The sequence below is a fragment of the Chrysemys picta genome, chromosome 8, assembly GCF_011386835.1.
Source record: "Chrysemys picta bellii isolate R12L10 chromosome 8, ASM1138683v2, whole genome shotgun sequence".
Lineage (NCBI taxonomy): Eukaryota > Metazoa > Chordata > Testudines > Emydidae > Chrysemys > Chrysemys picta.
Window position 1 is genome coordinate 19,491,439 of NC_088798.1, and position 26,525 is coordinate 19,517,963.

The 26,525-nt window shown below is 40.5% G+C and overlaps 1 protein-coding gene across 10 annotated transcripts in view; it reads right to left on the reverse strand.

The window, feature by feature from the left end:
* Nucleotides 1-1,260: 1,260 nt before the first annotated feature.
* The window catches only part of DNAI4 (dynein axonemal intermediate chain 4), a 30,096-nt gene continuing 4,831 nt past the window's right edge, over nt 1,261-26,525 (reverse strand). For 3 of the 10 annotated variants that reach the window (XM_008166649.4, XM_008166650.4, XM_024103847.3), the window contains exons 3-17: nt 25,366-25,559; nt 23,882-23,988; nt 23,492-23,648; nt 21,329-21,468; nt 19,117-19,284; nt 17,134-17,331; nt 15,104-15,360; nt 13,528-13,614; nt 8,478-8,629; nt 7,443-7,600; nt 7,117-7,238; nt 6,158-6,256; nt 5,172-5,398; nt 4,161-4,314; nt 1,261-1,492 (exon numbers count right to left, since the gene is read on the reverse strand). In XM_008166649.4, coding sequence (XP_008164871.2) covers nt 1,448-1,492; nt 4,161-4,314; nt 5,172-5,398; nt 6,158-6,256; nt 7,117-7,238; nt 7,443-7,600; nt 8,478-8,629; nt 13,528-13,614; nt 15,104-15,360; nt 17,134-17,331; nt 19,117-19,284; nt 21,329-21,468; nt 23,492-23,648; nt 23,882-23,988; nt 25,366-25,559 — 2,265 coding nt within the window. In that variant the 3' untranslated portion in view covers nt 1,261-1,447. Of the gene's footprint in view, nt 1,493-3,759; nt 3,967-4,160; nt 4,315-5,171; nt 5,399-6,157; nt 6,257-7,116; nt 7,239-7,442; nt 7,601-8,477; nt 8,630-13,527; nt 13,615-15,103; nt 15,361-17,133; nt 17,332-19,116; nt 19,285-21,328; nt 21,469-23,491; nt 23,649-23,881; nt 23,989-25,365; nt 25,560-26,525 lie in introns of those variants that run through there. The other 7 variants (XR_010589637.1, XR_010589635.1, XM_065553995.1 and 4 more) reach the window with 7 other exon arrangements.

The following is a 26,525-nucleotide window of genomic DNA, read 5'->3' on the forward strand; positions in this document are numbered from 1 at the left end:
AAGATGATTCATTTTTATGGACAACTAATACCCCAAATCCTCTAGGATAATATAGTTGTCCTCATGTAAGGACCCCCAGGTCCAGTATCATTATTCAATAGAATTAGCAATGTGGTCTACAAAGAGCGTAAAGTGCCTCTGTACAAGGAATCCATGTTCAAATCTGGCCAGTCATTCATCACTGTGGAATGATTTGTGGGGGTACTGTGTATCTGCCTTAGTAGCTGTTACTGGCTACTTGCTGAAGTTTAGTTGTAACTGCTTGAGGAGGTCTGCCTTTATCGTTAGCTGTGGTTTGAATGCAGATCACATGGGATCTGAAAAAGATCTTGCTCACTCACTATATGAGGTATTCCCAGGCAAGAGAACGCCAGGTTGAGAGCAAGAGACGGAAGATTGACTGCTTCTAATGCAGACTTGAGGCAATGTCTTGATTCCCACTGTGGTAGCCTAAATAGGAGTTTTCTTCCAGGTGTTTTCTTATTCTTCCTCTAATAAGTTAAGGCCTGACCAAGAGCCCAGTGACTCTAGTGAGTATCTTTCTCTTGCCTTCACTAGGTTTTGGCTCAGGCCCTTGATGTGCCATGTGGTGTTGGCAGGAAGGCAAGGCTGAGGGAGTATGTGTGATGTTTGGACCTGAACATTGTGAGGTTCATGGTGGTTCTTTCAGGGGGACAGTTTCAGGCCAGCCCTGTCTCTTGGATAAATGAGCTTTGTCTTTCAGGCCGACAGGTCTGTTGTCTCTGAGCAGAGCTGTTGAGGTACTGAAGGATGAAGCACTACACTAGGTGTCCTGGACATAGGCTGTTTAGTGCTTTGAAAATAAAGACTGGGGTGAAATCCTAGATTAAGGGTGAAATCTTGGCACTGGTGAAGTCTATGGGATTTTTGCCATTGACTTCAGTGGGGCCAAGATTTCACCCCTCAACCATAATTATAATGCAATGTCATATGTAGAGGAATGATCTCTTGGACTGCAATAGCACCTCCACATATGCTTGGAGAAATTCTGTGTGTTTCAAATTGTCTGTTATGAACTTAGTTTTCTGCCATTGTGACTCAAGTTTCCAGCCCTCTCTTTACTTGGAACTTTACTGAGAACTCTGGGGATCCATATGGGTAATGAAGGAGGACAGGATGTTTTGTTTGATTTATGCAATTGACTTGTGCATTGATACAGGAAAATATACTGGAAGCATAACTTATACTTAATTTGTGTGCAATGATGGGCATTTCCAGAGGAAAATTCAGGGCATTCAGTTTGATTCCAGATACATTTAATGATGGAAAAATTGTTATACTTTATTTAATACAATATAGCATTTTATGGTGATTTTTTTCTGCATAATTAAATGACCGGCTTCAGGATATACAGACACATAGGACATCATTATTTGTTGTCTTTTCCTTTGTTTACTGACTGAGAAGTATTATCAGTAAACTAGTGTTAACTGGCTAGAGCAGAGCCAATTATGTCATGTAAAGCATCCACCTGTAAAAGAAGAAAAAAGATACTGTTTTGCATTGTAATTGTGCTTAAGAAAAGAAGTGATCTAAAAAGCCCCACTTAGTCTTAGATTAATGGTATCCACATAATGGATATCAAGAAGAAGGGAGAAGTAAATGGCTAAATTAATGATGCTAGTTGCTTCCTTTTACAGACCTACTGTTTCCTAAATAGCACCTTTGGAAATAACGGGTGTGGTAGTTTAAAGCGATTTCATGGCAGGTAGGACTGTGTAGTGTGCATTTGCAACATCATACTTGACGGCATTAACTTATTCTTCTTTATAAAAAGAGGCTAGCCTGCAAGGTGGTGCCTGTTCAGTAGGGCAATGTACACCATGCTTCGAGTGAGCGGAGTCCACTGTGCTCGGCACTGTATATAACCCTAGAAGGACACACTTGTCCAAAGAGCTAACACAAGAAATAAGCAAAACAGACAAAGAGAAATAGTATCCGCATTTTACAAACAGGGACCTGAGGCGCACAGCCTAATTAAGTGACTTGTCCAAGGTCACACAGGACATCTGTGTCAGAGATGGTAACTTAACACAGATCTCTTGTCCCAATGCCTTAACTACAAGACTATCTTTCCACCTTAATTTACTGCAGAATTTTCTGTGCTTAAAAAATTTAGAGAAGTTTTGTACCTTATAGTGGTGATTGTGTAATAATTTTTTTAAGTGTAACAGTTATTCCTTACATTCTTTGGGGCAGGAACATCTTTTTGTTCTGTTTGCGTAGTGCCTAGCACAAGAAGGAGCCCATGATTAGGGCTCCTAGGCACTATGGTAACACAAATAATAATAAAGAGCTATTGTTTAATTCTCCAAGTGAGGCTCTCAGAAAGGTTCGCATTTTCTCTCCCCCAATATTACTTTACATACTGTTTTACACTGAAAGCAGTGTGCTTTACAAAGGTGGGTAATCACCCTATTTTACTAATTGGGAAACTGAAGCACAGAGCAATGAATTTACTTGCCCAGTGTTGCATGGACAGTGGGAGAGCTATGAACGGATTTAAGCAGTACAGTATAGTTCAGGGATCCAGGTAATGAGTCTGCCAGAGCACATGCAGACCCCACTGTAACATGGATGCACCAGTTATTAGAATACCCAAGACATTTGCAGACTGCTCTAGGAGGGATGAAGGAGCCAGGGTTGTTTGATTTAATTAATCAGCACATCCTCTGCCCACAGGAGAGATATGGCTGTTAAAATATAGGAGCGGGGTGAGCAGCAGAGATTCACTTCTGGGTGCATCTCACTTGAACATTGCTGCCTGTGTTAGCATGAAGTCGACAGTAGCTGTTCTGTAGGGAGATTCACTCAGTACTAATCCAAGGAAACTGGAGAGACCTGGATTTGGGGACAGGAAAGTCCTTGCAAGAGCAAGGCAATTATTTTTCTGCCAGAGTAAAGATAAGAACATAAGAACGGCCATACTGGGTCAGACCAAAGGTCCATCTAGCCCAGTATCCTGTCTACTGACAGTGGCCAATGCCAGGTGCCCCAGAGGGAGTGGACCAACAAGCAATGATCAAGTGATCTCTCTCCTGCCATCCATCTCCATCCTCTGACAAATAGAGGCTAGGGACACCATTCCTTACCCATCCTGGCTAATAGCCATTAATGGACTTAACCACCATGAATTTATCCAGTTCTCTTTTAAATGCTGTTATAGTCCTAGCCTTCACAACCTCCTCAGGTAAGGAGTTCCACAAGTTGACTGTGCACTGCGTGAAGAACAACTTCCTTGTATTTGTTTTAAACCTGCTGCCTATTAATTTCATTTGGTGACCCCTAGTTCTTGTATTATGGGAATAAGTAAATAACTTTTCCTTATCCACTTTCTCCACATCACTCATGATTTTATATACCTCTATCATATCCCCCCTTAGTCTCCTCTTTTCCAAGCTGAAGAGTCCTAGCCTCTTTAATCTCCCCTCATACTGGACCCATTCCAAACCCCTAATCATCTTAGTTGCCCTTTTCTAGTGCCAGTATATTATTTTTAGATGAGGAGACCACATCTGTACGCAGTATTAGCTGGTGAATAGAGGCTAGGGAGTTTGCTAAGGAGATGACAGCATTAATGTGAGCCTTTATTCTGGATGGCTGGGAGTGTGCATGCAATCCCTGCAGAGTCAGCTGGACATGGAGATTTACTCACTCTAGGAATAAAGAGTGTGTGTGTGTGTGTGTGTGTGTGTGTGTGTGTGTGTGTGTGTGTGTGATAAAACATGCAGACCACACCTCTGACTCCTTTCTCTATCCTGAAGAAGAAAAAAAAAAACCTTCTTTGACTCTGGCCACAGAGAATCAGTGGAATATGTGAACTCTGCAACTTTTGGGAGAAAGTCCAAACATTGTACCCAGTGGTTCCCCGCCTTTTCAATCAAGTGGAGTCCAAAGCCTGAATTGGACCTCATATATCCCTCTGGTTCAGAAATCCTAGTGTTTCTGCATGTATAAGAGCAGGAGACAGGTGTGCTTTGAATCTATTCATACATTCCATGTGTTGTTACACAAAACGTCTTTTATTAGCTAAACTTTTTTCAACCTAATTCTTTAAGATAAATGCTTAAAGAAGGAAGAGGGACGCAGATAAGTATACGGGCATCTTAGGATGAACCCACTTATCCTGTCAATCATACCTTATTACTATCTGAAGCAGTCATGTTCCTCAGCTCATACACACTGACGGTTCCATTACTGTCCCCTATTAGAATGCAGTCTGTGTTTTTAGCAAAAAGCACAGTTGTGAATTTCACTCCTGGGTTGGCAAAGGTCACAATCAGGGGGTCCAAACTGAAACCAAAAAATGAGATGATGTTAATATCTACTAGAAATGAGATCAATGGGGCATTTGTCTAGAGGACTAGTACAGGAATCAGCTAATCCTAGTATTGCTGAATCTTTACTTTTCACTTTTATTATCTGGGCAAACTAAAATCTAAAACTTTAAGTAATGGTGAAAGTGTATTTTGCTAGTTCTCTGATAAATACAACTCAAATCCCAGCCCTCGCTAACCAGGGTATCCGGGCTACCTGAAAAATCATCTGCTCTACTGCCTAATAGCTGGAGATTTTCAATTTTTTAGAATAGAAATCATTTGCTTTTTAGTGAATGATACACTGGACCTAGTTCTCTGCTGCATTGCACTTGGTACAGTCATTTACACAGGGCAAAGTGGGTGTACAGTGCTATCACCAGTGTAAGCGAGTAGATAATTCTGATCTGACACCCTTTTACACTCACTTTTCATCAAAAACTGAGAGGAGAAGACGGGGCAGGTGTCCCAACCCCCACTGGTGTCTGTTGCAAAAGTCCCAAAATGTTAAAGCTCAAGGATGTTTTTTAAAAACTCATGGAAGTGGTAGAATCCAGGACTCCTGTGGCAAAAGAGCAGCGCCCAGTTCCCTGAGCTATCCAGCCCCCAGCCCTGGATTGTCTTTAAACACTTTAGTAGATACTATCTGTTGCCTGAACAGTGAACATTTTAGAATGCAATACAATGGTATTACATCTAAATGCTTTGTAATTATAATGGTCAGGCACCAATTCCAACTGGGGCCTTTGGGCACTACCATAATTAAATATTTTATAAGAGTTAGTGTGTCTTTCTATTATTTCAGAATCCTCCCCAAGAAAAGTTATTACTTACGTGCTGACACTCATGTCCCAGATTTCCACTCTGCCTTCATTCACTGCTGCAAATACAAAGGCTGATTTTGGAGACCACATAATGTCATGAACAACATTAGTGGTGGAACTGAAAGTTAAAATGGGCCTTACTGAATCTTGGTGCCACAAAATAATACTCCAGTCCGCAGAGCAGCTTAAAAAGATGTCAGCACTGACTGGATTCCATGCTAGCTTGTACACAGGACCCTTAACGTTGGGGAAAAGGGAATTGCATGTTACTCCAAAGTTGGCAGGCTGGGATTTTCAAAATAGCTTAAGCAAACTAGGCGTCCAACTCCCCATTATTTTAAGTGCGAGCTGGGTGCCTCACTGCCCTTTGTGTCTTTGACAATCTGCCCCCCTCAGTACTGACAATACTATTATTTCACTGTCATACACAGCGTATTAGGACAGCAAAGATCCCAGGATGTGCTGTATGTTCTAAGACCAAAAATATTTTGTTGGTGATGGTGATGATTCAGTAGGGGTTTCGTTTTTCCTACTGATTCAGTGCCCTGTCAGAATGTTAGAAAAAACTACTCTTGGGAGTGCAATCTGCTGGACGAGACAAATCTGAGGTGCAGAGCAATTGGGGTTGTTAAAGCTCTTGTGGACATTTCACCATATTAACCCATGAGTTCCAGGTCAATGAGAACACTCATCTGATTATTAATTTTAAATAAAGCCGGGACTACATTTAAATTAGTTACAGCAAAGTTTTAAGAAAGGATTAGGAATCCTTAGAGAATCTATATATTGAAAAGCATAATTTCAAAAGAGTTTTGATGCTTTATATCTTGTAGCCTTCTTACTAAGCTAAGAAAAGAGGCTTTGGTTTTAAAATCTGTGTTGCAAGTGTGTCGCCGACTGAATATAACAAATTAAATAAACTGATTTCATGTAATCAAACATTTCTTCTGAGATCTAACTGATCCAATCACTTTTTCTGTTATTTATTTTACTTACCTTATGTGCTCGGTAGGTCTCTAGGAACTGCTCATTATATGAACAAGAACATTTGTGAATATGCCCTTCTTCTGTCCCAGCCAGGTATATATTAGTATTCTGAAACAAAAATCCAGATTTCTAAACTGGGATTCAACCTGTAGGATATTTATCCTGGCATATTTAAAGAGCTGTGTGGAGTTTAGGCTGTGAAATTGCTGGGAGATGCTGAGCACTCAAATTCCCACTGACTTCAATGAGAACTGTGTTTGTTCAGCTGCCCTTGGGATCAGGCCCAAAGTCAATCAAAGCAACGTAATTAAAACTGTAAAACTCACAAAATATAGGGGTTAGCTTGCCTGGTTTTCTCTCTGATCAGTTTTGGGGAATATTGTTAACGCTAATGTACATCAGAAGCATTCTATAGCTACTGCTGGAGAAACATGGGCATCTGCAGTGCAAGTCTCCCCTATACCTGAATCCTGATCTCCATTTTTGAACTGTTTGGGGGCTTTCATTAGCGAGTGCCTACAATGCAGAGATCCATGCAGTGAACTTGTGAGACAGGAAAAATTCACTTGGGGAAAAAAGAGATTTCCAAATGTGTTTCACTGGTGACGTAAACCAACCTTGAATAAAATCAGCTAAAAGTAAAAGGCAAGTGTATTAATCTTCTGGCACCAGACAGCTTCTCTTTTGAAATTTTCATTCATTCTTATGTGAATATTCACAGTTAGAGCAGCAGTTAGGGCTGGTCTAGCTTATGTCTCCAGAATCCAGGAAACTACTACAACTTAGTAGTAAACACATGAGGTGAAATCTTGTTTAAACACATGAGGTGAAATCTTCAGCTGTGATGGTATAGCTCCATCACTGTACACCAGCTGAGGATCTGACCTATAATGTTTTGTTCTAATATATAAAATTTCAGCCAACTGAATTTGAAACATTAATAATCACAATGGATTTCCTGAGCCTACCCTTGGATGAAAGTCAAAGCACATTCCAGGTGCCTGTCGAGATATCAGAGCTTCACTTTTCTTTTCTTTTTCACCAGTTAGTTTTTTCCTTTCACTTGCGGTTCGCTTCAGTTTCATCAGATCTATGCAAAGAGACAGTACATGGAATATGAATTTTGCATGAAAGAGATAGTGACATATTAGAACATTCTGAATAACTCATAAGTACTTCAGATATTTAACAATTCTGAAATGTTTTATCTATGGGCTGTTTACACAGGGAAATTGCCTGGAATAAGATATTGTGCAATAGCCCAGTGTAGAAAGTCCTGAGAGAATAGGCTTACCAGTGCAGCCTAGTCCTTTGCGTATAAGCCACTTGGTTATTCTGCCATCTGCTGAGATAGAGATTAATATCTCTCCTTTGTCATCTCCCGTTGTGCCTCTGTCCTGTTCGATCCACTTCAGCTGCCATACAGGGCCTATATGCTTATCAAAAGATTCACTGAAATAAAGGAACGCACAAACAGAGCTATAAGTTAACAGAAATAAGGGAGAATGCATTTTTTAAAAATTACTACATAAGCAACAAAACTGGTGTGTATATAACTTAGGAACAAACACTCTGGAGTGTGGGCATGTGTTAATTGGTTATTTTAATTTTCATGGGAGGTGTTGTTTTAATTTTCACGGGAGGTGGGGAAGGTCTAGATTGGATATTAGGAAACACTATTTCACTAGGAGGGTGGTGAAGCACTGGAATGGGTTATCTAGGGAGGTGGTGGAATCTCCATCCTTAGAGGTTTTTAACAAAGCTATGGGTGGGAAGATTTAGTTGGTGTTGATCCAGCTTTGAGCAGGGGGTTGGACTAGATGACCTCCTGAGGTCTCTTCCAAGCCTAATCTTCTATGATTTTATGAAAAGTCAAAGTTTTAAGACATGAATCTATTGTTTTGAAAAGTTGTTTTAAAAGTACATTTTAGAAAATATTTTTACATATTTAATTACAGAATAATGTTTAAATGACTGAAGCACTTTTCTTTAGGTATCCAAATCATTGTACTGGTGCTGCTTCATGGTTGGCCTAATCTAGTCTTTCATGGACATTTATATATATCAAAGTCTTCATGCCTGACAGTTTCTTTTCAAGTAAGTCCCAGGATTGTAGGTGGGTACAGTGTAAGTGTTTCAAATCAGAATTGAGACACATTAGCAAAGCTGGGAAGGGGGTAATTATGCAGCACTTCCCTGCCTTCACTGAATCCACTTTTTCAAGAGCACAACTGTTCACTCCTTTATTTAAATTTTAGCAATGGAATGAATGTCCACAACTAACAAGACATGAAAGAAGTGCAACAAGGTGGGGAGTTTGTAATCTTACCTGCTGTCCAAAAGTGCGGTGGTATTATGGGTCTGTACATTATAGATGGCTACTGTGCCACTGTACATTCCAACTGCTAAAAGGTTTGGGTTTGCCAGAGAGAAATCCAGTGCAGTAACACCATGATCACATTGATAAATACGCTCTGGCCACTGAACAGAAGAAAACAGCACATTTATTTCATTCTTCTATTAGCTAATTGCTAGACTAACCACTATTTTTCTAACGCTACAAATGCTTTACCAGGTTCAACTTTAAAACAATATTCTAAATAACTGAGACTATTATTTCCTGCTACGGTTGTCAAATTTGAAAGGAGCGCTGTGCAGAAATGTGACTTTTGTATTGTAAATTGAATTAGAGATGGGTTTAAAGTGAACTGTATAAGTGACTACAATTTCCCTGAACTTTGGAGGGTTGGATAAAGTGGGATAGGATCCAGATCCCCACTACAACCTAAACCTGACATTTGAAAAAAAGCAAACCACCACTTCTAATTTTTGCCCATCTCACAATTTAAAATCTAATCTTCTCTGCTTTTTATTCATGTGCTTTTCTAATCTGCAGAAGTTTAGTTGGAGGTAAACTAATGTAAGGTAACTTAGGTAGTTTAAGCCAGAGTGCTATGTTCATGCAATTTACCTTTTATAGACTGCAACTAAAGAATTGCATTGCCTACATGGACCAAATTTAGGCCGTGTTGTAAGAAGATGCAACTCTACTGAAGCCATTGAATTTAACCATTGTCATCAGGGTATTAGTCTGAAAATAAGCATGTTTCAATATATGTCAGCTCTTAATTCTGATGCTTAGGCACTCAGCTAATGTAGAGATGGGAGCCATATAAGTAACTTGAATATCGTTGATCTGTACTGTGTTAATTTCATGGTACCATAAACTCTGATGTGATAGAACATCTAAAACGTTAGAGGGAGGAAGGCACCAGTTAGAGGCTGATTCTGTACTCCTTAACTCCCTATAAAACCTTGGCTTTAGCCTGAGTAATGTTTATAACAGCACCATTATTTGAATTTGATTGTGAGTATTCATTTTTACTGTGTTTAAAAAATGAGATTTTCAAGAATCAACAATGTAAAGCAAATATTGAGCCAAATCATTTTAGACCTTTACAAAACCATCTAGTACATGGGTGGGCAAACTTTTTGGCTGGAGGGCCACATCTGGGTATGGAAATTGTATGGCGGGCCATAAATGCTTATGAAATTGGGGGTTGGGGTGTGGGAGGCGGGGAGGGCTCCAGCTGGGGGAGTGGGCTCTGGGATGGGGCCAGAAATGAGGAGTTCAGGGTACAGGAGGGGTCTTCGGGCTGGGGCAGGTGGTTGAGGGGGTGAGGGCTCCGGCTGGGGGTGCAGGCTCTGGGGTGGGACTGGGGATCAGAGGCTGGAGGTGCAGGAGAGTGCTCCAGGTTGGGACCAAGGGGTTCGGAGGGCTGCAGCAGGGGGTTGGGCCCGGGAGGGGGAACAGAGGTGTAGGCTCCAGGCAGTGCTTACCTCAAGCAGCTCCTGGAAGCAGCAGCATGTCCCCACTCCGGCTCCTATGCAAAGGCATGCCCAGGCAGCTCTGTGCGTTGCCCTGTCCGCAGGTGCCGCCCCTGCAGCTCCCATTGGCTGTGGTTCCCGGCCAATGGGAGCTGCGGGAGCCATGCTTGGGGCGAGGGCAGCGTGCAGAGTCCCCTGGCTGCCCCTACACGTACAGCCTGGAGGGGGGACATGCTGCTGCTTCCGGGAGCCATGTGGAGCGGAGCCAACCCCTGACCCCGCTCCCCGGCTGGAGCGCCGGAGTGGGGCAAGCCCTGGACCCTGCTCCCCAGCAGGAGTTCGAGGGCAGGATTCAAACATCTGAATGGCCGGATTTGGCCCCCGGGACGTAGTTTGCCCACCCCTGATCTAATATGATGCAATTATCTCAACAGTTTGGGTGTCTTCAAATTTCTCTATATAATCAGTTGTAAAGGAGCTAATAGTCACAGACACATAGGGGCAAGTCATTATATAGTGCAATTTGGATCTTGGGGTTTGAAGTGCATTTGAAGTGAAAATTAAATGTTATGGGAATAGTAAATGAATGTAACAATTCATTTCAATACAAATGTTATTGTCTTCTATCATATAGATCTGATTTTTACAGGCATTTCACCTTTTTTAGTTGCACTGCCCAGCTTACTACACTTAGGGCCAAATCTTGGTCATCTCCCTCAAAGGTAGTCTCACTGAAGTCAATAATATTTGTGTGCAAGCAAGATTTGTCCCTGAAGATGTAAGTATATAAGCATACCGGATTTTAGAACCTCTCTTCCAGGAACTGTCTAGCAATTACATACTGAAATTAGAATAATTTATAGACCCCGAGGTCCTGATCCTGCAAACTTTTAGTCATATAAAAGCTTGCAGAAATGGACAAGTGTATAAGAAATAGCATAGCTTTTAAAGAAAATAATACAATGATAATAAAAACACATTGCTTTTATTCCAATCCTAGATCTGAAATGGCGTCAAAAAGGAAAGTATGGCTATATCTATACTGACTTACAGTCTGTACTATGGGGTGAGTGTGCACCAAAATACTGCACTATAGTTCCCCAGTGTGGACATTCCAGGTGCGAACTAAAAGGTTCCTAAATTTCATTAATGTAGACCTGTTAACATAGCCCTCTTCGAGCACAAACTAGGAACCTTTTGGTTCACACCCACAGTGTCCACGCAAGGGCATTACAGTGCAGCACTTCAGTACACTCTACTATTCACATCCCCGTAATCCAAGTGTGGGGCAACGTAGACAAGGCCTACGTCTTACTGTCCGGATTTTACAGATGGGGAAATTCAGATCTAGAGAGATGAAGTTACTTGTCCAAGGTCACACAGCAGGTGCGCACAAGTGGCAGTGCTGGGAAGAACCCAGGCACATCTATGTACATCTCTCTCACGTATTGAGAAGGGAACGCCTCAGATTGGAGCAAAATTGAAAGAAGAGCGAGTTACAGCAATATCCAGTTGCCTAGCCAGTCAGGGCTGTCTTTAGACATTGTGGTGCCCTATGCAGCCCCCCTGTGGGAGGAGCGGGGAACAGTCTCCAGGCTTCCGTGGGGGGTCCCCAGGCCTCCGTGGGTGGGAGGGGTAGTGCCCAACATCTGTAGGGGGCAGGTGGGAAATCGCCCTCCAGCACAAGCCGGTGGAGCTGGTTGGGGCCGGGTCGCTCTACTTCCTGCCACTCGGTGAGTGCAGGGTGCGCCCGACCCCTGCTGCAGTCCCCAGGTATGTAGCACAGGGGAAGGGGTGGGGCAGGGGTGGGAAGGGCCAGGAGTGGGGCGGGGCTGGGGCAGGGGCAGCTTTCCTGGCCAGCTCAGCCAGCGGGGGGATCTGGCTGGAGGCTGGAGCAGCATGCAGCTGCGTAGGGCACCAGGAAATTTGGGGCACCAAATTGCCCCAAATCTCCTGGTGCCGTACGCAGCTGCATAGGTTGCATATGGTTAAGGACGGCCCTGTAGCCAGTTATTGTCTGTTCTTTACTCCCATCCCACAAGTATCTGAATAAGAGCATTTTCCCTGATAGGTTATCTTCTTTTTTATTTGATTTGGTAATGAACTCAGATTTGAGTTGGTGACATTAGAGTGTTTCCATGGAAATCTGCATCATGGCTGGGGCTGTGTGAAATATTTACAGTGAAGTTTGAAAACTTCAGGATGAGGTTTCTGCATTTTGTTTTGATTTCAGAAAATGTGATTTTTGTGAAAAATTGATAGTTTTCACATTTCTGAGTGGAAATTATTCTATATTAAAAGAAAACCCTCAATTTTCATTTTTTTTAATTCAGTCACTATTCTCACAGAAACATCACATTTTTAAATGTTATCTTTGAAATCTGCTGTTTATTGAAAATATCATGAAAAGTTACATTCTGCAGATGTTGAAATTAAATTTAAAATACTTCCTTTTTTTCATACAGCGCAAAATTTATTGCAGACGAGAAGATGGACTGGGAAAGGGAAACCCTAAATTTAAAATACAAATATCCTCAATTTGCAACTGTAGGAAGATTATGGGAAAACAAATGCAAGGTAAATAATTTTGGTTTTATATTGGAAATGCTTAAAAGAGCTTTCCCCACAGTATGAAAATCTTTATAGGAGGAACGACACACCTGGAACTAATCCAGGTAATAGCTAACCTGATTAATTCACAATCTTGGCTAGGGGATTGGAAACCAGATACAGAGCTTTTCATTCTTAGGTTGCCCAGTCTACGGTTATGACTGTGCCGCTTACAGCGGCACAGCCATGCTGCTAAAGCCTTGCCACTGGAAGGCACATAGAGTAGCTACTCTTTGTTGCCAGGAGAAAGCTCTTCTGATGACAAAATAAACCCACTCCCAATGAGGGGTGGTAGCTACGTCGGTGGGAGAGTGTCTCCTGTCAACAAAACACTGTCCACACCAGCGGTTTTTGTCATTAAAACTTTTGTCCTTTTTGGGGCGGGTGGCGGGGAGTGTTTAACGATGAAAGTGCAATGTAGACATAGCCTAAGTTGGTTTAAATTGACTGTTCTAACCAGCAGTTTGATGGTCTTTGTGACGTGAGTTCAGTTCCCTGCGGACAGATGTCCATATTACAAAACCACAGTAGAGAGGATGAATGGGCAAAGAGGCTAAGCTACTTTCTATAGATGCTTCCTCCAGGTGAAATCTGAGGCACATTGGCAGGCTACTGTGGAGGAAGTGTGCAGTACCCTTGTTCCCTTTGCTGTAACTGTCCTGTGAACAAGAGAGCTTTAGTCTCCAGTGTTTTCTAGCATCTTTCACCAGCAGTAAGGTAGTTTAGACATTTTAAAAAAAAGAAGAATTGTTAATTATTATCCATTTTCCAGGGATTTAATCTGGGCCAACAAATTAACATTACTGCTATATGTCTTGCTTTCTCAAGCAACAGGAAACTCAATGATCTGCTATTAAATCATACAAAATTATTACAGCAAAAAAAAATTATTAAAGTAACAAGAACTAAAATAAATTGTGCTTTATCTCTACTTGTGTTACCATAGGGTTCTTGAGTGACCAGCAGCAAGCCAAGCCTTTCTTCTGTTCTTGAAAACCAAACTGCCCATAACCAACAGCCAAAAGATCCTAAAACCCAAAAGTACAGATTGGTGGATATACTTCAATTAAAGCAGAAATTTAAAGCTAGAATTTTAAGTGGCAACTTTCTGCCAGCAGTTAAGTGCGCAAATCCTTCTACTTAGATAACTTAGTTCCAAGTACAGAGTACACAGTCTCAGTAATGTAGTCAGATAAGTAAAGTAAGGTAATTAAAGTAAATAAGATTACTCTGAGCGTCAAATTCTAATGTAGTAAGTGCAAGGCACTACTCATTATGCATGAATGAAAATTAATTGCAAGTGCAATTTTAGTGAGCACAAATTGTGCCCACAAAAAAGGGAGGCCCCTATAAAAATCTGTCCATTTTATATAGATGTATATAAAGTGTTTTATAAACTTATGTTAATGTGCAGTATTTGATACAATCTGGTAAATGTTTCCAGGGCTTAATATTTCAAGGAGGGAAGACAAATAATATTTTTATCATTGCCACTGCTCCTTACACCTTGTGGCTTATTAGTAACAAGCAAGAAACTTGGCAGCGAGGACCTTACTCTTCAACTCCTTTAAATTGTATTCCTCTACACAAAACAATCTTTTTTTGTGTGAAATGAGCATTTTGAAAATAAGCATCTAATGGTCTTACAATTCTTAGTTTGTGGCTAGTCAGTATAAACATATGGATCAGTACCCAACAGGCCAACAGATTTATATCAATTTACATCTGAGGATCTGGCCCAAAAAACTTTATACGTGGCCATATTTCCGCCCTTTTTCCCCTGAGGCAGTCTGATTGTTTTTATATTCCTCCTCCCCCATTTTTACCTTCTTCCCCTACATTGTTATTTTTGTTGTCACCATGGGAAAGCTAAATCAGAGAAGTGAGATGTATACTGCTCTGACAGTAGAGTGCTCTGAGGTCATTCTGACCTCCACAGGAAGTGAGTTCTATCATCTGAAAGCTGTGCCTGCCATTCTCATGAGTCTTACTCTCAAGGTTGTTGGTGTCCTCATTCCTGAGAAATGCAGTGATCTAGGGAGATCATTGTCACAGAGCAAGAGGTGGTCCCTATACCATCTTTAATCAATGCCATGAACGGTCTTAAAGATTAGTGCAGAGATTTTTAATTTGACCCAAAATTCTATAACCAGTGTAGTTATCTGAACATCCTGGTTAAGCGCCCTTTGAGACCAGTGCTGCTGAGAAGGTAAGCTACTGCATACTGAACCAACTGAAGATCTCCAAGGTAGATTTGCTCATTCTTAGGAATGGTGAGGTGCAATTATCTATCCTGAAGATCATGAAAGAGTGGATCAATGCGGCTAAATCAGCATATGGCAGAGAAAGATACAGACTGCAGGAAGCAGCCACCACCTGTCTGACCTCAGGGATGAATCCCTCCCTGTCACACATCTACCCAGCATCTGAAACCCTACTCCCAAGCTAGTATTTTACCTTGACAATTACTCATCCAATTCTACAAAAAAGGTTAGAAGAATAAATTTGGTAACTCACTGGGTTTAACTTGTTCCAAGCCATGCTGCTCACATTGTGGCCATTAGTCCATTCACATGTATAAGACCACAGTCGTTCCAGACTGGGCGGTAAGATTTCTTCTGGTGCTTCACTTAGATCTAACAAAATTGATGAACTAACTACTGTCTCCTTTTGCTCTTCCTCCTCTTCCTCTTCCTCACCCCCTTCCTCCTCCTCCTCTTCTGCTTCTTCTGTTTCTCCTTCCTCTTTGCCAGCATCAGATGTAAGAACTGGTTCTAAATGCAACAAATACAGTAGAATTGTAGTAGTACTCCACTAAGCTAATTCTGACCAGAAACACAGTGATCTCATCCCACTTCTCAGCAAAGATTTCATAGCAGAGCACTGTAATGAAGATTCAGAGAACTAATTTTTCAAAATTTGGCCAACATTTTTGTAGGATCATAGGAACTAGCATTCTGGATCAGACTAGCGATCCAGATAGTCCAATGTCCCATCACCAACTGTGTCCAGTACTGGATGTTTCATAGGAGGGTTCAAGAACCCTGCAGGAGGTAGTTATAGGTTAACCTACCCTCCCCCCAAGGAAAGTTTCCTCCTATTTACTGGTTAATCTAAGTTGTAAATTTTTCAACATTGATGCCAAATTTTATGGATCCAGGTTTGAAAATTGTCACCATAGCACATTTAATAGTTACTATGAAATGTTATAATTACAGTAAAATTGCATTTGTCAATATAAATGTGCAAAGTATACTTATATTTCATTTGTTAGGGGATTTTTTTTTCTGCTTAGTTGCCAGTTAACAAAATTTGCAAATCTGGAAGGGCTGTCAGGTTATTCTTGTGAAGTAATATGGATCCACTGTAGACTTTCAAATAGGAACTGGCACCTAACTCCCATCTGAGATTCTGAAAATCTTTCCCTTATCTACTTTCCTGATTTTTAAAGCATCAAACAAGAGCAAATACCTCTCTGGAATTTACGCTATTAGAGGATGCAATATTTGAAATTTTTGATGTGGGGATAAGTGGGGCAAAAGCTAAGTCTGCAAGCCCTTTAAAATGCAGGGTGTGTGTGGTGGTGGGTTTCCCCCCTCTCCTCCCTAAAAAATTGAATGTATTGCTTGTGGTCAGTGTTGGATTGACAGCTTGCGAAACTTGAAGCCCTCTGTCTGGTGAACAGGTATAACATAGGCCTCACTTCATATGTTTTTAATCCCTATTTTAACTGGACCTCCCCTAAGGGTAAGATGGTAGTTCAGTCTGTCCCCCGTCAGTTCTTGGCTTCTTTATTGAAGATTGCCAACGGTAGTCCAATAAGTGCCACTTATGATCTGCAGTGACTCCACCTTCTCATTTTGCATAGGCACTGAACAGCCATCAGATGATTAAACTTTTACTGCCAGTCTGGCCTGAATTTTAATCTGAGCTGAGCTGAAAGATTGTGTTTCTAGTGAAGAGCTGTAATACCAAGAAAACATACTAACCAATCATATCTAGCACTTTTCAGTAGTAGACCTCAAAGTGCTTTACAGAGGAGGTCAGTATCATTGTTCCCATCTATCAAATGGGGATAAGCCAAACCACAGGGTGGGGAAATGATTGGCCTGCAGTCACCCAGCAGGCTAGTGGCAGAGCTAGGAATAGATCCCTGGTCTTTTGAGTCCCAGCCCAGTGCTCTGTCCATGAAGCCATATTGTTTCTGGAAGCTCAAGATACAATGTAAAAACTAGTTTGATAAATACTGTGGAAACCAGTCTCAGTTTACTGCTGTTAATAGTGGAGATGAGCCAGCTCAAGAACCATTTATCCAAACCTTCCACAAAGCTCTGTGTATATTTTTGGGGGGGGTTGGTAAGATGGAGCATAGTACTGAACAACCCCAGTTTGGGTTTTGCAAATCCTTCCCCAACCTTTGTCTTTATTTAACAGAATTGGTTCCTCTGCCAAGACTTCAGAGTAGGGGCATCTTTACTTGGTATATTTGTTAGCATGCAAAATAGGCTCCTTCATATTGAGAATGACTTATCTGATGAAAAGTATACCTATAAGAACAGGAAGTTGCCGATAAGCTGCAAGTTTGGGCTGAAAAACATTCTCCATTAGAACCCTTTCCATAAAAAATAAATCCTGCTGAAATTTTTCTGATTTTAATATCGCTTCAGAATGGTCTTCCTCTTCTTCGTGGATTCTGGCAAGAATAACACTTTCCAAATCGATTATAGAACTTGAGGTTATGCTCTCTGAAAAACCAACAGATAATATTGAAAAAGGCAGGTTTAGCTGGATAATCCAATATATTTCACAGGCAAAAGAAGAAAAAAAAACCCAGAAAATCTTGTCCTCAATAAATATCTCCACTATTAGCTTTTTTTTAGTTCTTTAGTTTTGTTTTCTTTGTATTTCCAAAACTCTATCAAGTAGCCATGTAATACGAAGTGTCTACACTACAATCTCTTAGGGCTAAATTCTGCCCTAGTGTCTGTGTGCATCCCAGATAATGGGACCCATGTGCAGGTATCTAAAGGGCAGAACTTAACTAAGTTCTCATTTAGGATATACAAGTTAAACAGGTGATGGGATAGACCAGCAGCCTCTATCAGGCTAGGTTCCCATTCCTCGTTTGGGTGAGTAGGGTGGGCTGCTGGAATGGAGCCACAAGAGGCTCCACATGGTCCCTGCACTGGCTAAATTCTTGGAGCTGGGGAATGCTGGCCAATCAGCCCCTCTCTCTCTCTCTCTCTCTGGCCAATGCGTGCTAGAGATTCCCAAGGGGAAGGAACTACCTATTATCTCTTGGCAAGTGTCTCCCTCTCTTGCTACTAGGCCATCCCCCTTTCACCGCTGACCCCATGAGTTCCCCACACCCATTGATGTGCGTGGGTGGCATTTTTGTTTAAAAGAGAAAAACAAACTAACTTTAAGATTTTTTCCCACATGTTTTAAAAAGAAACTGTTTGTTTGTTTGTTTGTTTGTTTGTTTGTTTAAACTTAAATTTAAACTCAAACATTGCAACATGAGGCCCAGGACATAAAACCAATTAGAATATAACCATAAATACAAGTGAAGGTGACTATCCATTTCCATTGTCCATGCTGAGTGATGAGCAAAAGTAAACTGCATACATGGTGGAAAGTACCATGATTTTTTTTAGTTTGTTTTCCAGTTTTAATATTCTAAGGTAATATTAAAACTCTAATAAAGGAAATTTGATTTGACAGCTATTGTTTTTATTCTGACAAGTGTCCCTTTAAATAAGGTGACAGTCTTATGATTCGGCCTGTAAAGCTGCACCAGGCCATGAGAGGGATGGGTTAAGAGTGCTTTGGAGGCAGCATACTGAGCATACCCCACAGAGGAAAGTGTTTCACATCATTCAGTAGCAACATCTCTGGGGTTGATTAAAGGAACAGCCACGACAGGCTTCTAAGAGAGTCCTATCTGGGTCTCAGCTGGGAAAAAAAACGGTTAGAAGGCTTTGATGGATGTCCAAGACTCAAGGGAAGGACAAATGCTGTCCAATCTGGTTGGGTTTGTTTTGTTAACTGAGGACCTGGATGAACTGCAAGACTGCAGCCTATTTCTTGTAATATACATTATAGCCTTTATGTCTGGTAAAAGTGAGCATAGGAATTTATGGTCAATAATTGCTGAGGGTTATAAAAATTGTACAGTATTGTCTGAGAAATAGTATGTGACCCTGTTTGCCCATACCCATGTGTACCATCCTGAAGTATATGATTCTACAATGCGTAGCTAAGGTTGCAGAGAAACGTGTAATATAATATTGTATTTTTTTAGGTGTGGTAGTGACGATGTAATAAAACTCTATCATAGTTCTTACACAAAAGGGGACAGAGTTAAGGTTTTGTATGCCACCTTAACCCTGTTATTTTTTTACTTTAACTTTGAATGCTAAATTGTGCAGTTTGAACATGTTCTCAGTATAATTTTTATAAAAATACAGATAATCACAACTTTATAAGGAGAAAAACACTAGAAATTTAAACCTAGAAAGAAAAATTACCTCTATCTGTAGAAGTCGTAGACATGGTTCGTTCACGGTCTTTGGTCACATTAGATTTACTGCTACTCACACTTGTTGGTCTGCTACTTCTTTCCGTTATTGAAGATGTAAGTGTTGTTTCCAAGGCATTAAAGGAATCATACAAGTCCCAAGAAGTGGCCATTATCCCTAAAAATGAATTACACAATACCATAGCACAGTAAGTTATGAACTGACCAGTCAACCACACACCTCATTTGGAACCGGAAATATGCAGTCAGGCAGCAGCAAAGACCAAAAAAAAAGCAAATACAGTACAGTACTGTGTTAAATGTAAACTACTAAAAAATAAAGGAAAAGCAGCACTTTTCTTCTGCATAGTAGTTTCAAAGCTGTATTAAGTCAGTGTTCAGCTGTAAAACTTTCGAAAGAACAACCATAATGTTTTGTTCAGAGTTACGAACAACCTCCATTCCTGAGGTGCTCATAACTGAGGTTCTACTGTATTGTGCTTCTAAACATTTACTGTAAAGCACTAAAATGCAGGGAAATATTAGACTTTTTATAGGAGATGCCAAATCTCTTTGGTAAAATGGTACAGAAACAGTGTCAGACAAGTTTGCAACAACAGCAACTGTGGGGCTGTCGTGGGTGTACTAACGTCGACTGTGTGTGGGGTCTCCCATCAGTGTGTGTGTCCATCTCCTATTAAGAAACTTTAATAATAATACTTAGCATTTATATACCCATAAGTCTTTATGTATTCAACTTTACAAAACATCAACTAATTGGAATGTAGAATAATCAGAATTACAGATGCATATAATGTGGAGAATATACTGCTAGTTCATTTCTGTATCTAATCTATACACATATATGTGAACATCTATATGTCCTCTCTACTTTTTCTACAATACTATCCTTTTACATGTAGTTTATATACATTAAATAAATCAAAGAAATAAGATGTAGAGCACCATTCCCCACAGCCATTCTTTTGCCTTCTTCATAAAGAAAATGCCATAAGTGGGTGATGAAATTTGGATAAACATCTAAACGCCTGCACACTTGTCCAAATTTGTCTAGAAAACTGAGGCAGAAGTCTTGTAAGACAGTCTTCTCCTATGTTTGCCAGGACTTCCTGGTTTGACTGAGATTTGAAATCCTGTGAAAGAGCTTCTCCATGCTACCATACTGTGCTATCTTCGCCTAGAGCTGAAACCAGAGCCACTGGAAAAGTTAAGGACAAAAAAGGAACAGCATTTTCAAATCTCAAAAAGATGTTTAGTTTGAGTTTTAGATAGTTTTGCCTTGCCAGAAGTACTCTGCCTCTGTGGTGCTGAGACGGACAGAATACAAAGGGGGAGAGCTCTTAGCAGGAGCAACTACTATATCCTTTCAATGGATGAATGTGCTGCTCCCTGGACCAGTTTCTAAACGCTAGGAGTAGTAGGTGTAGAAGTGAGGCAGGGGCCCTGCTGATGCTGCTATCTCATCTCCTGCTGCCACATCTCTGTTGGGATGCAGAATACTTCAGGCCACTCTACCATACCTTCATCTTATGCTCAAGAAATGCAAACACTAACGTTCTGGCTGGCTGCTGCATGGGTGTATAAGCAGGGAAAGGACTCCCTGATAGAGCTGCTCAGGAACTTTTTGACAAAACATTTTTATGGAAAAAATGCTTATTTGACTGAACTAAAACTTTCTGCAGGATAGAGAAATTGAGAAATTTCTCATTGCAAAGAATATTTGTGAGGTTTAGGAAGTGTCAAAACATTCCACTTTGACATTTTCTAAACAAAAAATTTCAGTTTTCCAGTTTGAAACAACCCTTCAAAACATTTTGATGGACCCAAACCAAATTTTCTTTTCAGATTTTCAGACTGCAAAAATTTGAGACTTTAAATTTTCATCCCAATTTGGGGTAAGAAAAATTATTGAAATCACAAAAATTTTGGCAGGACAGGAAAACCATCTCCCACCCAGGTCTACTTCCTGAACTCTTCGTTAGCCTGCTTATACACCTGCACAAAAGTAGCCTCGACCAAGTCGCGTGGTCTTTCTTTAATTTTAGTGTTCTCCTGAATATGTTTCATAAGTAATGAATAATCTAAGTTTAATCACTAATAAGTCACAATAATAACAATTAGCAAATGTACAAAATGTTTAATGGGAAAGGGCTCTTAAGCAACATTTGCTATATTTATCACTTTTTTGAATGATAATTTACCTTTATCCTCCATGAGGATTTTCTCACATTGCACTTCTTTATTCTTTGGTGCTCCATTAAGCGTTTGCATCATCCTTTCCACAAAGCGATCATTACCAACTCTATTTTTACAAAGCTCAATATAATCCTTGTTCCGTTCCCTTTGAAAAATTACATACATGTTAAAAAAAACCAAATCTATCCATATTAAAACTACACATTGAACAGGACATGGTGTTTTCAACTAATGTCTACTGCTTCTGCCTGTTTCAATTAAAAAGGTTTTATTTGGCTCCAAATATTCCCTTGCAGTGGTTGCTACCCCAACTTTGCCACACTGTTTAGATCAGAAAAGTATTATAGAGATGGGCCTGAGCCAAAACACCAGATCTAAACATCCTTGAACTTTGGGGAAATTCAGATACAGTTCTGAAATTTGTAGCTCTGGCCCATCTCTACTACAGAGTGAAACTAACTAGATGCTGCCTAAATACAAAAGTGAAAGTGATTAATCTATATTGTCTAGTCTCTAATAACTGCAGAAATAGTGAAGAGGAAATGTCTTTTTTTAGTTCTTTCAGTTTTAATACTCAAAAGGCAGAAGTGGATTATACTAAGCCTGAATCTACCAACAGTTAGGTCACCCTCCCCCTGAGGAGTGGGAGATTCCTCTTCAAATTCTTTCTCCCCCATCAGGCAGAAAGGGAGTTGAACCCAGGTCTCCCACATCACAGATGAGTGCTCTAACCATTGGGTTGCTAAAACATGTATAATGGGTAGCACTATCACCACCTGCTTCTCCTTTGGCCAGATTTTGAATGGGACGCAATCTTGCAGTCAGTCTCTGAGCATGCCTACCAGGTAGGGCCTCGCAGGCAATAAAGGTAAGCCTATCTTCCCTGGTTTGGTGAATCACTCTGGGGCTTAAGTGGGAGATAAGCACCTGGACACCTACACTGAGGCAGCAGTGTGCATACCCAGAGGCAGACATTTAGGCAGAGGAAATGTTAATTCTGAAAATGTAGGTGCCAAGTTCGTTTAGGCACCTACAGGGAATGGCTGGTGTTTGTAAACCCCCAAATTTAGGCACCTAAGTCTGGGGTTTAGGCACCTACGTATCTTTGTGAATTTAGCCTAAAATGCCAAAGTGGGAATTAAGTAGGTGCAGCGGAGCCTATTTAGGCTCTACACTTTAAAAAGGGATTGGGTTACTTTAGTAGTAGAAAGAGACAGCAGCCTCAGGGAAACATAAAGATTATCTAGTTTGTTGGTTTATACATTTGTTTAGGAATTACTGACTGAAAAGCTACATGGAAAGCATACATCCAGAGTCTTTTACCAAACTTGGGGGGTGGGGTAGTGTTGTTTTTTAGTAAACCTGAACTGCTGTAAATAAACCAGAAATCCCAGAACAGTTTTTCTGTATCAAAACCTAACTCCTGTAGGCTCTCTAGCCATCTAGAACCTGATCCTCCCACAAACGTACTACCAAGCACAGCATTTACTACAATGAATAACTGCCTTAAATGCAAGTATTTGCAGAATGAGGCTCTAAATCCTTTCTACAGGTTGTTGGTAGGTTTGTTTTTTAAGAAAACAAACATCCTTTTCTGTGTTACTAATACCATATAATGTTTATCTGAGTGTGTCCCTTTAATGTTTGATTTAAAAGTCTGATTTTCCTATGTTTACATAGCACTGCTACATAATAAATGCATTTTAAGCAATAAAAACTGCTCCTGTTCTTCCTCCTGGCATGATAATGGGGCTCCAACTGATGGTAAATAATTAAAGATTGACATTTGTTTTTGAAAGCCTTTTTACTTGGGTAAAGGGAAATGATTTTTTAAAATAAAACATTCATTTTAGTAATGGGTTTTGTTGTCACTAGGATACTACCCACCCCTGCTTTTCACTAACTGCTTTATCTGCCCCAGTAGGTGAAAGGTCTAAAATTCAGTCAGCAAGACAACGTAAAGGAGACTAGCTTGTCATGTTTAGAGATGGAAGCGAGTACAGTATGGCATTTAGACAAAAGTCAACTTGTGAAATATAGGTAGTAAAGACCTTGATCCTGTATGTTCATGAGCCCTTTCAACTCTCTGAAGTCAATGGAAATTGAGGGCATTGAACATATTGTGGCTCGGGATACCGAAGTGTGTGTGAAATTGTAAATATACATACTGCACTTTTTCAGCATCTTCAGATTCTACAGACATCATGACAGTTGGCATGTCCAATAGCCAGATAGTTTCTGTCTCCGTGAGGTAAATATCCACTCTCTTATCAATGTCTTCTTTTGTCAGTTGTTCTTTTATCTCATCTCGCCTCACTTGTACATCTGTCAAATTATATAATGTGAAAATGAAAATATTTTTCTGTTCTAAGATCAAAAGAGGAAAACTTAACTGTAAAAAATAATAGTATTGACTTGGAGTCACATACTGTGGGGCACTGAGTTCCTCGAGGGGTGCTCAGCACCCCTCAATTTCTACCGACTTCAGGGTCTCCCAGAATCATGCTTCAAAGCCAACAGTATGAATCTCTGTAATTACAAAAGCACATTTTCTTTACCAGATAAGCTAATAGCTGTGTCTCGTCTAGAACCAGGCTCTACTATTTCATCTGCCATAGACTCAGTTGTAGATGATGATTTAGAAATACTGCTACTTCCATATGTCCTTTAATAACAAAGAAATATACAGAAATAAAGTCCAGATATGGCAATATTCAAAATAATACAAAAATAATGAATTACTGGTAGTAGGATAGCCAAGTCACATTACATAGTGATTGTGCATACAGAAAATGCTTGTGTCGCAAGAGAAATCCTAGAAAGACACTGGAAAGAAAATAATGAATTTGTTTAAAAGAGTTAATAAATTAAGACTTCATCTGAGAGAGTATCCTATGGTACTGAAAAGATGATGGGGAAGAATTTAATAAGGTCTGGGATCCATTCACCACAGCACGCGTAAGGCAGTGATCTCAAAGCACAGTGGTTATTGCCATTTCACAGCTGGGGATGTTGAACTCCGAGAAGCCAAGGGACTCACCTACAGTGACACCAGGACTAGATCCCTGACCTCTTGAACCCCAGCCTCATCCAATCTCCAGGCCACACAGCCAATGGTGCAGTTAGAGCGGCAAGGCTGGCTGCGAAGTGTGGAGCAGGGATGCCGGAACAGGAGGGGGCCAGGGAGCCATGCTCCCCCCACCTTTTAAAAAGGGGAGGGCTATGCCCTCCCACTTTTTACTAGCCGTAAGGGCGAGCGATGTTGCTGTGTGATGCTATGAGCCCACCACTGTCAGGTGAGAGTCTTCAGCACTTTTCACTATCAATCCTTTGAAATTTCTTTGAAATATATAAGAAAATATCTTGAAAATCATATACACTTAATTGTTTCATTGTGTTTTTTCATTTTGCCTTAACAGTGATAATCTATGTGTAAGGAGTGGTTGTGATGAAGGTTTTTTTAAAACATACTTGTGTATAACAGTTTTCTTAGTATTTTTCCTTTTCCTCAAAAGGTGTGTGTCTAAAACTATATAAGAATATAATGCAGCGTAGGAAAATAGGCTAAGGAAGGTGTGACTGACAAATTATAGATAGATTCCATTCTATTGGTTATTATTCCCAAAATTTAAAATGCAAACCCTTAAGTTTATGCAGTACTGCAATGGCAACTGAGGGCTAGACACACAAAGTGGACTGGACTGAGCCTCAGTGTTGCAACACCTAACTTTAGGTCCCTTTCCGCTTAGTGGAATCCACGGCCCTGAATTAAGCACATAGGCTCCCTGTACGATACATAGGGAGAGTTAGGTGCCTAAGACTGGGATCCACAAAAGCCAGCATGCTGAGCAGGGATCCACCTAAGCTAGCTGACAGGAAATGCCAAGGAGATTGGAGGGGCCTTAAAATAATTTGAGGAGGGACTGGAACCCCGGGCTCCAATTATTCCTGGTACTAGCACTTCTGAAGCTTACATACATGGCCATTCTGGAATCCTGTATAGCATGGGCCAGGATTTGACCCAAGGAATGCAACAACCTACCTTGAGAATGGACCTACTAAACTAGCATTAACTCCAGATGTCTGATGCATGGATAAGGAAGACAGAAAATCAGATCCAGTGGCCCCAGAGAAATCCTGCGTTGATAAGATTTTGCTTTGTCTGTGTAGCGAAGCACTTGGTTCTGGATGATAGAGTGGCCGAGGTGTTACATCCTTCCCTTGCTCATCAAATACCTGAATATTTAAATAACAATAATAAAAATTATCTTGTGTTCTCTAAACAAATGAAAATGATATGTAGCTATGCAAGGTGTGTGAGGTTAATATCTCTTATTGGAACAACTTCTGTTGGTGAAAAAGACAAACGTTTGAGCTACAAATGCAGCTATGCAACATTTAACTTTATTAGTATTAGAAGGTACAGGAACATTCACCCTAGTTGTTAACGTAGGGAGGAGCAATGAAACCTCTCTGTGCCAGCATACATTGAGAGGGTAGATGTTGTTTGTACTGACACTCTCCCTCAAGGGGTTCAACTATGAGAGGACATCTTTAGTTTCTGCCAAGAGCTTCTTAGGAACTCTGCCAGTAGAGGCTGTTTCAGGAATATGCTGAGAAACTACAGACACCAGCTACTTGAGACACACTTTCTCCCTGATCACCACTGCTGACTTTTCAGGCTGTGCGGCTTTATAGTAACCGTCCTGATGAAGAAATCTAGCGGACCTAAATTCTGGCAAAATCTGGTATAAATCAGAGGCTAGCTGGTTCACAGTGCTAATATTATGAAATTATTATGCAATTTTATTAGTCCCTCCCCTAAAAAAAATCTTTCTTCTGCAAGAAAATATACTGTAAGTGGATTGTAAGGTTTCTAAACAGAATTTTCTTGATACTTTATATTGGAATTTCTTCTCTATGTCAGCTAAACAAATACAAATGCTCCTGTCAACATATCTCATGGATTTAAACACAGGTTATTTTCAACTTAAGAAGAAAACTGTTGCTCTAAATGGCTGATTTTTCAAATCAACACAAGCCAGTAATGGAAAAAGTAAATTTCACTGCTCTATAAATATATGTATTCCTTGGCTATTTAAGGAGTTATTGCGTACCCCTGTAAGTCAGTTAAATCTCCCTACTCTAGCCTCCCATTTATAAAAAGGAGATAATACCTCCCCACGTTGAGTGCTATGAGGC